The following is a 15,705-nucleotide window of genomic DNA, read 5'->3' as shown; positions in this document are numbered from 1 at the left end:
TGGTTCCCGCAGGCAGGCGCATCACAGTGGGCGAGGCAATCCACACACAGGTGGAGGGTGGGCGCGAACCCGGGACCTCTCGCATTAAAGCATAGCGCCGATACCGCTGTACAAAAGAGCCGGCTCCTTTGCAAGGAGCGTATATCGGGCTCATGTCTTTGTGTATGATTACATCACCTACCAGCCCTACTGCTGTCTTCCCCCGTGCACGCTACAATATTATGGATTTTATAATATATTAGTTGTCTTATATTATATATTAATAGAGAGAGAATATATGCATGCTCCTTCTAGCCAAAATGGTACTGTCATAGCCTTATGTTATAAATATATGTATATGTGTGTGTGTGTATATATATATATATATATATATATATATATATATATATATATATATATATATATATAATTAGGTTGATGCCCCTGCTTAAATACATTATAATACAGTCTTAGTCTGTGCTAAATACATTTTCTATCATCTATATTTAAATAATCTTGAAAGTAATGTATACTGTAGCTAAGGGATTCTGTTTTGCAGCAGCATTTTCTAACAGACTGTGGCAAAGTGGTTAATAGTGTGCAGGTGCAGGTGATGCTTACTGGAATAACAGAATAATGAAAGAAAAGACACAATTGTTATCCAGGTGCAAAGGTTTGTTTTATTTGTTTTTGTCCAGTGCCTGACGGCGAAACAAACAGTTAATAATAATGCTGGTAAGTAATACAGTGGCGTGTATTACTTACATTTATTATCCACAAGCTGGCCTCGAAATAATAGTCCCGTTATTGTATCCCCACATTAAACACAAAACACATACACAAGTCCCTTTAGTGCGTGAATTAGTGATTGTGGTACAATACATGTTACTGTGAAACAGGAACGTGTTAACTGTCTAGTGAATACAAACAAACAAACAAATAGACAGAACAAAACAAACACTCACGATTAATCACAACAATACAGGTCCTTCCAGGTCGCTTTCATAAATAACCAAAACAAAGGAACAGATAACATTGCTTCAACCCCTATTTATACCATCACTCATGACCCCTTGGTAAACGATTGCAGCCGCGGCTGCCACATCATTTCCCTTCCGGGTCAATGAGTTAGTGTACCGAAGCTCTGCCCCTTTTCTACATGACGACTTCCTTTTAGCCCTCGGAACGAAGTGTCAGGCCAAGTAGTCCAGAGTACTCTGTTCCAGTTACTTATCGCCCTCACAGGTCGGGAGGGAGATTTACCACCAAGAATCACTGTCTTTCTGTCACACATCTTCTAAGAGTATTTTTTTCTAATTAAATCCATAATAGCCAGAAGGACAGATCTTCTCCCATATGTTTTAAATTCCCTCTCTATATACATCATATCATCTCATATAATAAGTCACATTTTGTGCTTATTTTGAAAGAGAGACTTAACAGCAAATGTGTAAAGTGTTTTTTAGGCAAGCCTAATGTTAATAATATTTAATCATATATCAAGATGATGTAAAAGCTCACTAAAATCTATGAGCATCAAGCTGAAGCATTTGTAAGCATGCTTTTAGCTCTTAGAAAGATACTTAAAAACAGTATGATGCATGTCCAGTCTTACTAAGCTTTTTATAGGCACTAATTGTAATCCATCATTGTTCCAAATAGGCTAGGATTAAACTGTAATAATGCTGTCAGTATTTTAAAAATAGTTTCAGAATTACTAAACTTGTGAAAGGATCATTTCAAGTGTGTAACAATTTGAACTTTTTTCTTATTCGTTACTACAAAGAAGTACCTGGCAGTCATTCAGCGACATGAGTGGGCAAATCCCACTGTTCCTCTGGTTAATTCCGGTGTAAACGTACTGTCCTTTTCATACATTGTGCTGGTTCCAAAAACAGATTAGTTCATGAAGGTACATTGAGTGCTGTGTTCATTTCACTCCTTTGGGGACTTGTTACGTATTCATCCACCCCTGTTTGTGGAATAACTGCAGTTCTCTTAATTATTATTCCTCTATTTACGCAATCTACAAAAAGGTCCTTAAAAAAACACTTGGTTATCATTCTTCATCGCAGCTGTCATTTGTTTTGATATTCTGTGCTTCTTGAATGCTGCTTTAAAGGTGGAAGCTCCATAGGAAAAATGCAATTCCAGTGTAGCTTTAGAGTAGTCTGATTATAATTAATGGCATGTACAATAGGTTAACATGCATATAAAGGACCCTTTTGGTTGCAGAAATAAGTAGATATTTATCTTTGCATGTAGATAATCGTTTTATGCCTTAATTCAGTGGCATCAGTGTGATGACACACAGAATAGTAGACATGTAAATCTAAAGTGCTGTAACATTGTAACTGGCCTAAAATAATACAGGGGGTCTACTGTACATTTACTTCCCATGCATTTACATTGTCTAGTTAAATACAAATGATATTTCCATACTTTTCTTGATTGAGCTGACCCTGAAATACAGCTTTTTCAGGTAATGATACGTTTTATGTTTACAGCTGAATGGCTTATGGTGCTGGTGGTTACTAATTAGCATTAACCTGTACATCTAGACCAAACCACTAAATCTCCAAGGCACGCCATCGACCCCTCAAGTCTATAAAGAAAGTAAAGATGGGTGGTTACTATAGCAAAGACATTTTGTTGATTTCAAAGCTGAAAAGTTTGTGTTTTCGAAGCAAAGGGTATATGAAAGTATCCCTTTGGTAGTAATGTTTGCTTATCATAAACTTCAAAATATAACAGTGTTAATATAAGGGAAGCCATAAACTCAATGTAGTGGAGAAATGGGAAAACTTGAGAATTTGTTTAACAGTCATTGAACTACACCAAACCAATCTTTTAAGTTTGGCGGCTAATATAGATGTGAATTATTTTGGGTACACTTTATGCTGGGTTGTTCATTTCATATGGCAGTTTATTCCCAGAAGTAATTGATGCATTTTGAATCTGCAGCATGAATAGCAATAAATTGCCTGGGGATGCAGCTAACTTTTAAAATAAACCTCTTCTGAGATCTGGATCTCAGATTAAATCGGACAATATTAAATCATTGCAGAGTGACACAGACAAGCCTGAAAGCATTTGATTGCTGAGGCAGCAAATTAGATTTTAATTAGAATTAGAAGATAAAAATGAGATAGACAGTTTGCAATATAAATTAAACTATCAGAGACAGATAGACTGACATTTTGTCAGAGAAGACAGTGGAAATGACAGATCGCAACAAGCAAAACATTTAATTTGCAATTTGGAAGTGCTGGGCTGGTATTTAAATTACGTGTCACCTTTGTAGATGGTCCACTTGACCATATTCTAAAAGTATGAAGGTGCCAGTATGGCTTTTTATTGTGCTATTAATGCAACCCCTTGAGTTCAGGCTGAAAACTTCTTGACTTGTGAATCACTCTATGCAGTAGATTTCATTTAAGATTATCATATAAGATCTCAAAACTGGGAAAGAATCTACACAGTGCACAGCTGTCACTACTTAGAAGCACCTGAGAAAAGAAAACACATCTGTTATATTGTTACATTGGTACATATCACTGCCATGAAAACTAGCGGTAATAAACAAAATACTTTTGACATAAAACTTCTAAGAATTTGTTGTGCATTTAGCTTCAAAAGTTCCCCCACTTATGCAAAAACTTCAAAATTGAAAATGAAAAGCTTGAGTGTGCCAGCTGCAGAATTTACAGTTATGACCAAAAGTTTTGCATCACCCTTAGTTTTCACAACTTTAAACAGTATATACTATATACAGCGTGGCAAACCAGGGTTTGTATAGCCATTTTCAGGACCTTTCACACTTGTCGTCTGGTGTAAACAGAAACACAGGATCGCAGATAGTTTTCAAAACAGGGTGCTGCCTCTATATTTATTTGTTTACAAAACAAATTAAACAAAACAAAAAGCCTAACTCCCTCAAGGAGTGCTTAGCTAAACATTATCAAGTTCTAGCTACTCAACTGGACGGCTAAGTTGTTTACCAGCAACAAAACACATACTTTTACAAGCACTAAACACCGTGCTGTCTCTCCACAGGCCTTAGCCTTAGTGATGAGTACAAAGCCTCACCCTCTTTGACTCGTCTCGAACCATTAGAAGCAAACAGTGTTGTGAATCAAAGGTTCAATTGGTTCGCATGAAGCAATACATCACGTGACACAAATGCCAACAGTTCTACGGATCCTCTGAAGCTGCAGACGTTTGGGGTGTTCAGTCACGCACGCTCACAGAGTAAAATCTTGCTGACGGTGTTGTAGGTGCACTATCGAAATGTTTTGATGGTATATTTACAAAAGAAGACACAAACCACCAATACAACGCTTTACCTCGAATCAATAATGCTTCGTTGACGTAGGTTAGAACTGGAAGGAAGAATATACTGTTTGTCAAATTACGTTTTAAAATAATTTCAATTAATCTTGTTAAATTTATATATACAGTACTGTGCAAAAGTCTTAGGCAGGTGTGAAAAAATGCTGTAAAGTAAGAATGCTTTCAAAAATAGACATGTTAATAGATTATATTTATCAATTAACTAAATGCAAAGTGAGTGAACAGAATAAAAATCTAAATCAAATCCATATTTGGTGTGACCACCCTTTGCCTTCAAAACAGCATCAATTCTTCTAGGTACACTTGCACAAAGTCAGGGATTTTGTAGGCATATAGTCAGGTGTATGATTAAACAATTATACCAAACAGGTGCTAATGATCATCAATTCAATATGTAGGTTGAAACACAATCATTAACTGAAACAGAAACAGCTGTGTAGGAGGAATAAAACTGGGTGAGGAACAGCCAAACTCAGCTAACAAGGTGAGGTTGCTGAAGACGGTTTCAAAAGTCATACACCATGGCAAGACTGAGCACAGCAACAAGACACAAGGTAGTTATACTGCATCAGCAAGGTCTCTCCCAGGCAGAAATTTCAAGGCAGACAGGGGTTTCCAGATGTGCTGTCCAAGCTCTTTTGAAGAAGCACAAAGAAACAGGCAACGTTGAGGACCGTAGACGCAGTGGTCGGCCAAGGAAACTTACTGCAGCAGATGAAAGACACATCATGTTTACTTCCCTTCGCAATCGGAAGATGTCCAGCAGTGCCATCAGCTCAGAATTGGCAGAAAACAGTGGGACCCTGGTACACCCATCTACTGTCCGGAGAAGTCTGGTCAGAAGTGGCCTTCATGGAAGACGTGCGGCCAAAAAGCCATACCTCCGACATGGAAACAAGGCCAAGCGACTCAACTATGCACGAAAACACAGGAACTGGGGTGCAGAAAAATGGCAGCAGGTGCTCTGGACTGATGAGTCAAAATTTGAAATATTTGGCTGTAGCAGAAGGCAGTTTGTTCGCCGAAGGGCTGGAGAGCGGTACACGAATGAGTGTCTGCAGGCAACAGTGAAGCATGGTGGAGGTTCCTTGGGGCTGCATTTCTGCAAATGGAGTTGGGGATTTGGTCAGAATTAATGGTCTCCTCAATGCTGAGAAGTACAGACAGATACTTATCCATCATGCAATACCATCAGGGAGGCATCTGATTGGCCCCAAATTTATTCTGCAGCATGACAACGACCCCAAACATACAGCGAAAGTCATTAAGAACTATCTTCAGCGTAAAGAAGAACAAGGAGTCCTGGAAGTGATGGTATGGCCCCCACAGAGCCCTGATCTCAACATCATCGAGTCTGTCTGGGATCACATGAAAAGAGAGAAGCAACTGAGGCTGCCTAAATCCACAGAAGAACTGTGGTTAGTTCTCCAAGATGTTTGGGCCAACCTACCTGCCGAGTTCCTTCAAAAACTGTGTGCAAGTGTACCTAGAAGAATTGATGCTTCAACTGATTCAACTACGTTAGTGCGGAGCTTCAAATCATTCAAGAGGTTCATTGCTTCATTGAGGCTTCAAATCATACACAGGGTTCATTGCCTCATGAGGCTTCAAATCGCTCACAGGAGCTCATTGAGGCTTTGGATCAGTCACATGATTCAGTGATTCACTACTTCAGGTGATTCAAATGACCACTGCTTCATGTGAAGCAAACAAATGACGTAACCCGCCTTGAACCATCTGAAGCAAACAGTGTTCCGCATGAAGCAACACATCACGTGATCTGACTGAACCAGAATCAATACAATGCTTCGTTGAAATATAGCCTAGATTACTCCTGGAAGGAAGCATTTATTATTTCTTTCTCTTTTTTTCCAATTCGTTTATTTAAAAAAATATCAGCAAATACGATTCTTTTAGTTTTGCATTTTGGAAAATGTAATTTTTATTATTTTTTAAAATCTAAAATTAGTTCTCTACACGCACACTTCCTCACAGGAGGAGGGATTTGATTCTGCGCTTGACAACCATTTCTAATTACACGACTTACTAACTTGTTGCGCCACCGGGAAACTGGCTAACAAATGAGCTATCAAATATCTTACTTGTTTCAACACTAATTTCCCAGCCGAGTACATCTCAGCTCAGATATGCCTATCTTTTTAAATCAACATTATAGTGTTTTCGATTGTACAACAATTTTACATTTCAAGTATGATAATGCGTATGTGTGACTGGCTTTTTTGTTGGGTAATCACATGTGTGGTTGATATATAACCAGATAACAGAGAAATTATAAAATGTAACTTCATTTTGTAAGTCACAAATGACACTGACAGAGCCTGTAAAAAGCATGCTTTACAGTGTCTTTCGTGTACATTAGGCTACAGATCATTATTTCTAAATGCCAAGTTCCAGGCAATAGCAGCCTGTGTGTAACTCGTATGTTCAAGTTCAAGTATGTTCAATGACGTGGCTCTACCAATAGATGTCACTATGGAGCACGAAACGCTTCAAGTGATTCGGCTCAGTGAATCTTTTATGAAGCAAATGGTTCAGAGGGTTCAGTGGTTCAAGAGGCTTCACTTTTCTCACCACTACTTAGCCTTAACACAGACACAGACCAACCATTTTGACCTGCTTATATACCTGCCTGCTAATTACAGGCAGCTGTACTTAATTGAATTAGAGCCAGGTGATTTCGGATCCTGACTCATTAGAAAAATAAAACAATTAAACAACTACATTGTGGCTGTGTAAAGCAGCCACAAAACACCCATTTCCCAGTGTGCAGGGCCACTGCCCTGTCACAACGTTAACAACCCTAAGCACAGCTGATGCTTTAACACAGGCACGTTTCTGGGGGGTTGTGTTTTACTGTAAGAAAACAGCAGATTACAGTCAATTCTCAAAAAACGAATTTCAAGGGATCATAAAGTATTTTTCAGGAATTCTTATTATTAGGAGTCTACTGTACGGCTGTGACCAACAGTTTTGCATCACCCTGTAGAATTAACAAATTTCGCTTAATAAAGTCAAATGAAACCTGCTGAATAATGTTACGTTAACATACTGAATTGCATAAAGCTTTGTAGTTTTCCATATACTTAACGAAAAACTGACAACAATTAAAGAATGTGACATTTCAAAATCTCCCTTATGAAACAAGCATATTTTTAATATATGGTAGAAAAGTATGATCCTTGTATTTTTCATATATAGAAATTGGCCCCTTTTTTATATATTTAAAATATATGGGATATATTTAAAATATATTTTAGTCTGTAATCCTTATATTTATTTTATAGGATTACAGACTAATGAAAATATATGGTTCACCATATATTTTCAATATATAAAGTAAATATTACAGATCTAAATTTTGTTCATGCAGTTTTTTTTTCTTTGTATTATGTCTCAATTGAAAAATTGTAGGTGATGCAAAACTTTTGACCGTAGCTGTATACTATTGTCCCTACACTAGTTGAAGGGTAATGAACAGATAGCTGTATACTTTTCTCTTGCCTGGAGAGTCGCTAAAGTAATTACATCAATGGAGTTTGATGCAGTTAGAAGTGGGGTTAAATAAACATTAAATAACACCCCCCAGGGGATATCAATTCACCTCAGCAGCAGTATGGATATCCCAGGCCTCAGGGCACTATCAAAGTAATTACATTTCTATTGTTTGTGATTCATAGCATTTGGTGAGTTATTGATTATGCCACATTGAAGTAAGTGATTGTGTAAAATGATATCAGTCCCGTGTGTGGTGTAAATTTTATATTCTTTCATTACATTTGAGAACTTTAATTTAAAGAAAATGACAGAAAGTAGATTCCCCTATAAATGTCTTTAATACAGTACCGGAGTTCCTTTAATGGACAAAAAGGCAAAGCCTTGCTTTTTGAATACTTGTTTTTAATAGTTTTTTTGTCTTTATTTCCTAGATGCTGAAGATTATCAGCCACCAATATGGAAATCATACTGTGAGTATTACCATTTTTTTTTCCTTAGCCCTTATTCCATGCAAAGCACCTCCCCAGTTCGACGGGAATCCAATTTTGGCCTGTGGTGTTGACAAGAGCAGATCCGATGCGTAAGATAATACCAGAAGACAGAAAAATGTTGGATCCAACAGGATTTTGTTGTTTTTAAACTGTTGCATATATTTGATTTTTAATTATGAACAAGAAAAAGTCATACCTAACTAGACCCTGCTTGGGCACAGGTAACGGGGAGAGTGTATAGGAGTGTTTGTTTGGAGAGAGTGTGTGTAGGAGAGTGTTCAGTGACGGAGGGAGTGTGTGTAGGAGCGTGTTCAGTGACGGAGGGAGTGTGTGTAGGAGCGTGTTCAGTGACGGAGGGAGTGTGTGTAGGAGAGCGTTCAGTGACGGAGGGAGTGTGTGTAGGAGAGCGTTCAGTGAAGGAGGGAGTGTGTGTTGGAGAGCGTTCAGTGACGGAGGGAGTGTGTGTAGGAGAGCGTTCAGTGACGGAGGGAGTGTGTGTAGGAGAGTGTTCAGTGACGGAGGGAGTGTGTGTAGGAGCGTGTTCAGTGACGGAGGGAGTGTGTGTAGGAGCGTGTTCAGTGACGGAGGGAGTGTGTGTAGGAGCGTGTTCAGTGACGGAGGGAGTGTGTGTAGGAGAGCGTTCAGTGAAGGAGGGAGTGTGTGTTGGAGAGCGTTCAGTGACGGAGGGAGTGTGTGTAGGAGAGCGTTCAGTGACGGAGGGAGTGTGTGTAGGAGAGTGTTCAGTGACGGAGGGAGTGTGTGTAGGAGCGTGTTCAGTGACGGAGGGAGTGTGTGTTGGAGAGCGTTCAGTGACGGAGGGAGTGTGTGTAGGAGAGCGTTCAGTGAAGGAGGGAGTGTGTGTTGGAGAGCGTTCAGTGACGGAGGGAGTGTGTGTAGGAGAGCGTTCAGTGACGGAGGGAGTGTGTGTAGGAGAGTGTTCAGTGAAGGAGGGAGTGTGTGTAGGAGAGTGTTCAGTGAAGGAGGGAGTGTGTGTAGGAGAGTGTTCAGTGACGGAGGGAGTGTGTGTAGGAGAGTGTTCAGTGAAGGTGGGTTGCTCAGCCTGAACAGAGAGAAAGAAAGAGAACACTGGAATAGCTTGGGTATTTTATTTTGTTTGTATTGAAGAGTTTGTAGGGGTTTTGTTCAAACCTTTTGTTTGTTCCTGTGTGTTTGCTTTCTTTTGTGTATATAATACAAGTGTGCCAAGGAGCTTTAAACTGAGGTTATGTGTTTTGAGGTTTGCTATTTCTGCCACTGACCAGCCTTGACTGCCTGCCATTGTGCCACAGCATAGTATAACCTTTCCTTTCCTAAGCAACTAATGAAATTGACATGCAGCTACAGTGTGAATTGTTACTGGAAGGCAAACCTTCATTGTCTACCATTTCTCATTACTTCCAACATATTGATTTTCCTTCTGTTTCTATCGATGTGGTAAGCAGCATATAATTAAAAACCACGCTGGAGAGCTAGGTGCTTTACGTTACAAAATTAGCTCATTTGTCTCAATTAAAAACCTCCTGGAATGCTTAATGTACAAAGAGACAAAGTATTATGAATTAGTATATAGTCTGATATAGTCAGCAGTCAGTGATAAGCAGGTTTTAAGGGGAATGAAACTTGTGTCCCATACAGTGGGCAGAAGGCAAATTGCATGTAGGAAGCTAAACTGAAAGAGAAGACCACAGTTCTAAACATATATAATAAATGAATTAAATGGCTGGTTAACTTGTGTATTCATGTCAAAAAACGTAATGACATTCCTAAACTTGATTTTTCTTTATTGGACAGTGTACCAGTTGCAGCAAGAAGCCCCACGCCCCAAAAGAATAATTTGCCCTCAGGAGGTGAGTTTATTTCCTTTCCTTTTTAAAACTGCTAGGCCAGCATCGCGCCCGGATTACACTGCACGACTGTCACTGTAATTACCTTGTACCGCACCTGCACTCAGAGCACTCACTATCAGGAGAGGTGACCGTGTCTGTGTTGTGTGTTGTTCTTTGTGTTATTATTTCAGGACTGAACCCCGTGGTTTATACGCTGGCAATACACATTGTTGTGTAGAGCCAGCATTATTGTATAACGGTCTCAAGCAGAAAAAAGAAAATAAAGAAATGTTTTGAACCGTGAACTTTGTGTATGTCATTGTTGGAGCAGCTGCATCACCTGTACACCTCCAAACCACTCGATCACAGAGCCTCAATAGGGTAGGTCCATGGACTATCTTTGGGAATTCATTGATAAATACTTTTAATGAGGCATACTCCAGTGAAAACCCTGGTAGACTCCTGGGGCAGTATCAAACACAGCTGTTTGTTTGGCCATTTGGATTGCAAAGCAACATCAAATCCAGCAGTTTGAAGTTCAAGTTTTTTTCCGGTGTTATTGTCACGCCAGAGAATAAACGGCTCCTCCCCGTGTGTTTGAAAGAAGTAAAGTAGTTCACAGGACAGAAGCAAGAGCTGCATGGAGGAAGAGCCTGGCTCTCAGTTTGGCTGAGCAGAAGGAGGAATTGAATTGTTTGCAACCTGCAAATTTAATGGGTCTGTCTTGGATGCCTTTGAATGTTGAAGGAGGGTTTGTAGAGTGGATAGGAATGGGGATGGTGAGGCAGTTCTTGAAGCTTGGGGCAGAGAGATGTAGAGAGGGCAGTGGAAACACAGACACTGCATGAGTTTGTTCAAAGGCCACTGAAAAACCTGTTGGGACCAGTCTATAAGGGTGTTATGAATTGCTAGGCAAGATGAATTATAGTATTCATAGAAGATGGTGCTGCCGTATCTGACAGACAATATTTAACAGATAGGATTCTATTTCCTGCCAGTGGAGGGTAAACTTCACATAGAACATCGGGGTAAAGAGAAAAAGCAAGGACAAATTCACCAAGTGTAAGTGTTTTAAGGAGCCAAGGATCCCGGAATTTGAGGGTGACTGACAGGTCTCCGTCGTCAACGAACCTGTGGATACGAGTATAGAAACCAGGTTGATGTCTTTACCTTCAATAATGTTGCGCCGACTCTCATACTTGACTGCTATTGTACAGCACTTGTATGTCCAGAACTTCCCATTATCTACAGATCGGTTTTATCTTGTTATTATTTCTTTCAATGTTGTTTTGCTGCATGATTTAACTTAAATAGGAATATTGAAACCCTCTTTATCTTTACAGTGGGGGCCTACATGTAACATTCAAGCTACCTGTAATAAAGGGACCAAGCAGTGTATTTACAGAGGTTATACAGCAACCGCATGGAATGAATTTAACTTTTGTCTTTTTGTTCATTTCAGGTTGAGAACAGGCCGAAGTACTATGGAAGGGAGTATGTATATTTGTTCTGTATTTTATAAATTGTAGTTCCCTTTATCTGTATAAACACATTTTTTAGACTCTATAAATCCATCCTTCAGAGCCTTAGGTTTGCACGTGGTTCAATACTTGGTTTTATAATTGAAGCTTGCAGAAAGTCAGTAACTATTTTATTACATAGAGAACCATTTTGAAAAAGTTACATAATCATAATAATAAAGGCCAATATTTGAAGGTTTAAAAAAAATGATAAACTTGAAATCTGGGCTGTTATTTAGATGAAATCCCGATGTCAATCTCCTTTGAAAATTTACTTCAGTTGAAATCCTGGATTTATTTCTTCTGAAATTAATTAATTGAGCTTGCGTTGTGCTGCTGTGTTTGTCTCCCCCATTAAGGTTTCACGGGATGATTTCTCGAGAGCAAGCTGATGAGCTCCTCGGGGGTGCTGAAGGAGCCTATCTTATTCGAGAGAGCCAGCGGCAGCCTGGCTCCTACACACTGGCTTTGAGGTTAATCATTTCATTTAACACGAGTTACACTGGCTTTAAGCACATTCTTTATTTATTTTGTGCTGTTCTGTGAAACACTACAGCTACATGGTAGAAGTAATGTAGAGCTGTCTACTATAGAGCTGCTGACTGCGGTTCCAGTTCTTGTACAAATCACAGAATTAATCAACTGAAAGGGAGATGAAAGCAGGTAGATATTTAATACAAGTCAGTTTAGTAAGATGTTAGTTCAGTTTATGTCTTATGTTCTTGAAGTAAACGCCTTGAAGTAAAGTAGAAACACACATTTTAAAGATTGTATTGTACATTTTTATCAATACAATTTGCATTCAGTCATTGTCAGTGACACCACCTTGTGGTTAAGTATTGTAAATGTCATTGTCCTATTTCCATCCTGAAAATATTTTTTATAAGTCCACCTGCCCCCCTCCCCCCACAAAAAAAAATTCACTTCAAGTCACATGCCAAGAAACAAGAGTTATTATGGTTAGTTAATCTTGTCTCCAGTGTATGTAAAAGGATGTACTTATATCATGTGATACACTAGCCCAATATAAGCTGTGTGAGAATTGTGCAACTCCAGCAGCAAGCAGGTCATAATGAATTTGAGCTCACAGACACGTGCAACGCCACAAGCAACAGACGTGGCACCGTGGAGAGAGGAATGATGACACACTTGTTTGCAACCAGACTGCTCCAACAGGGCCTTACCTACTGGGAAGCCATTTTATACAGACAGAGTACCCTGGCTTGTTTTGTTTAGTTTTTTTCTAATAGAAAGCAATGCAGCTAAGGTAGATGTAAGGAGAAGTGCATCACATTATGGCAATTCCTCTTTTAAACCTATATGTGATCTCATCCTTCCAGATGATTCATTCTGTGATTCACATGAAAACACGCGGAACCACAGTCAACAACAAAACCCTAGCCAAGTTACAAGTTTTCTAATTGAAAGTTACAATGTAGGTCATTCGGAATACGCAATCAGTTTTCTTCTGCTGAGGCTTAATCAAATACCTTTAATGAGTTTTTAATGCTAAATTTGAAATTTAAGCTGCATAAACAACTCAAGCTAACATCACTGGAAACTGGATTTATCTGGTTGAACGCATTTTATACTTGAAATTGAAAACATGTTTAAGAGATTGCAGTGGAATTACTGTGAATATTCTTAAAATATGAAATCATTTTGTACCATCTGAAAATGACAGGGCATTACGATTTCTAACATCATAATCAGGGAGAGCTGTACATTGCCTTTGTAAGGTTGAGGCTGAATACAGTACTGTAGTTACGCAACTACAGTATAGAGAAGATTGTAGAGTTGCCAAAATAATCCTGCTGAAGCTTGGTCGCCTAGGAACACAAAACTGAGGTGGCTGAACAGATAACAATGAACATATTTTATGATAAAGTGAGATTAAATAGGAAGCTTGGGCTACTAAAATCTGCCATAGTGTAATCCTTCCTGTCCATTTTTAAATCGAGTCAACTGCACCACTATAAGGTATACAGCGTGATGCTCAAAAACAATATAATATATGGTAAATAATATACAGCTGTGGCCAAAAGTTTTGCATCACCTAGAATTTTAGGATTGAGACATACCTGTATATATATATATATATATATATATATATATATATATATATATATATATATATATGAAAATAATTTAGATATTTTATTTAACATTATGTAATCAAAGAAACTACAAAATGATATGCGTAATTAATAAAAAATAACAAAAAATTAATAGGACATTGTACTGAAGAGCTGGGTTATATTTCTATAAATGTTATGTTTTTCTATAGATTTTATTTTACTTAACAAAGTTAAAGTTATTTCAAGTGTTAAACTGCATTAAATTGTACTTATAAATTCAGCCTGTCTTGGAAAAAATTCTGTATTGCCCCTAAGCCTGAAGCTGGATTTCTCTTGTGACAAGGCAATTAAGCAAAGCTTGTTTTGTTATACAATGAGAATGAACTCTTATTTACATCTACAATAAACACTTTTCTGTACAGTTTTAACATCTTCTTTTATAGGTTTGGCTACCAGACCTTAAACTATCGACTGTTCTACGATGGAAAGCACTTTGTGGGTGAGAAGAGATTTGAGTCGATTCATGATCTCGTAACAGATGGATTCATCACACTGTACATAGAAACGAAAGCCTCAGAGTACATCGCGAAGATGACGACTAATCCCATTTATGAACACGTGGGGTATGCATCGCTCCTGAGAGAAAAGGTGTCGAGAAGAACTAGTAAAACCAAGCACGATTCCAAGAAGGCACTGCTTGTGAGGGTAGAAAGCAACTCTGTGGAAAAGGTAAGGAGGACCCATCTGAAAATTATAATATATGTCATTGATTTCAGAAATGCACTGTTTGAACCATTGTGGGAGAGAACACTAGTTCCTCACTGGGTTTATAGACCCTGTCTTTACTTAACTGATAATGGAGAGGAATCCTGGATTATTCTCAGAACAAACTCCATGAGTAGCTGCATACCTAGCATGTTATCAAAATGCAATCCATCAATGATTAACTTTTAATTTTCATTTCTATGTGTATGTGACCAAATTAACATTACAAAACACCACATAATGCTGTTGTTTTTTTTGTTGCTGCAGCTTTCTGTTCAGATAATAAAAAACATATTTGTGTACTTTTAAGTACTGCCCACAAGATGGCAACATAACAGTGACATATATTCTCTGCTTCTCAATCCTTTTTGTGATATTCCTGACTTTCGCTTTGCTCTGTGGGTGGTTGCTGGTTCACGCCCAGCCTCCTAACTTTTACATATATATATATATATATATATATATATATATATATATATATATATATATATATATATATATATATATATATATAATTGTATCCTGGATATAACAACACTACAACCACTGAGAGATTCAGGATAAAAAGAGTCGTCTATGTGAGCTTTTAGTTCTGCAACATCCACAAAATGTTTATATCACTAACTTCAATCAGTATAAAGCTGAACCATTAACAGTTACTTTGAAGATAACTATGCGTTGGAATTGCTTCACGTAGTTAAAAATGCCAACCTTTGCCCTCAAGTATCAGCTAAAGCAGGACAATGTCACTTGTGAATCAGCAGTATTCACTGTATTTCTAATTGCTGTTGACAGAAGATGAACTCCTACAGTAGGTGAGGGCTGAGAATGAACTGTGTTCACATGTAACTATAAGCAGCCTAACAATTTAGGCTAGAAAGCAAATTACACCAGTGCTTATGTAAATAACAAGTCACTGAGATTTGCCTAGTTACTGTAAGGTGTAACCAAACATTGATGTTGATTACAGTACTTCTGTAAATCCCTCATCCAGAAAAGATTTACATCAGCTTTTATTTATGTTTAATTGCAGTACTGAAAAAGTAAAACCTACAATTGAAGCATTTACTATCTAGGAGCTGCTGCATGAACAGAGACGATGGTTGTTAGTTTCAATAAACTGCTGTTAGCTGCTGTACTGTGCTGCTGAGAACTCAAATGAAATGCTTGTAAGGAA

General features: G+C 38.3%; 1 protein-coding gene across 3 annotated transcripts in view; it reads left to right on the top strand.

Annotated features, from left to right (window-relative positions):
* The window catches only part of LOC117394657 (beta-chimaerin), a 115,504-nt gene that overhangs the window by 61,995 nt on the left and 37,804 nt on the right, over window positions 1-15,705 (top strand). For 2 of the 3 annotated variants that reach the window (XM_033993050.3, XM_033993049.3), the window contains 5 exons: window positions 8,280-8,318; window positions 10,131-10,186; window positions 11,628-11,659; window positions 12,045-12,158; window positions 14,207-14,492. In XM_033993050.3, coding sequence (XP_033848941.1) covers window positions 8,280-8,318; window positions 10,131-10,186; window positions 11,628-11,659; window positions 12,045-12,158; window positions 14,207-14,492 — 527 coding nt within the window. Of the gene's footprint in view, window positions 1-8,279; window positions 8,319-10,130; window positions 10,187-10,777; window positions 10,883-11,627; window positions 11,660-12,044; window positions 12,159-14,206; window positions 14,493-15,705 lie in introns of those variants that run through there. The other variant, XM_033993051.3, reaches the window with a different exon arrangement.

This window comes from Acipenser ruthenus, chromosome 3 (genome assembly GCF_902713425.1).
Source record: "Acipenser ruthenus chromosome 3, fAciRut3.2 maternal haplotype, whole genome shotgun sequence".
Lineage (NCBI taxonomy): Eukaryota > Metazoa > Chordata > Actinopteri > Acipenseriformes > Acipenseridae > Acipenser > Acipenser ruthenus.
This window is presented reverse-complemented; position numbering and strand designations above follow the sequence as displayed.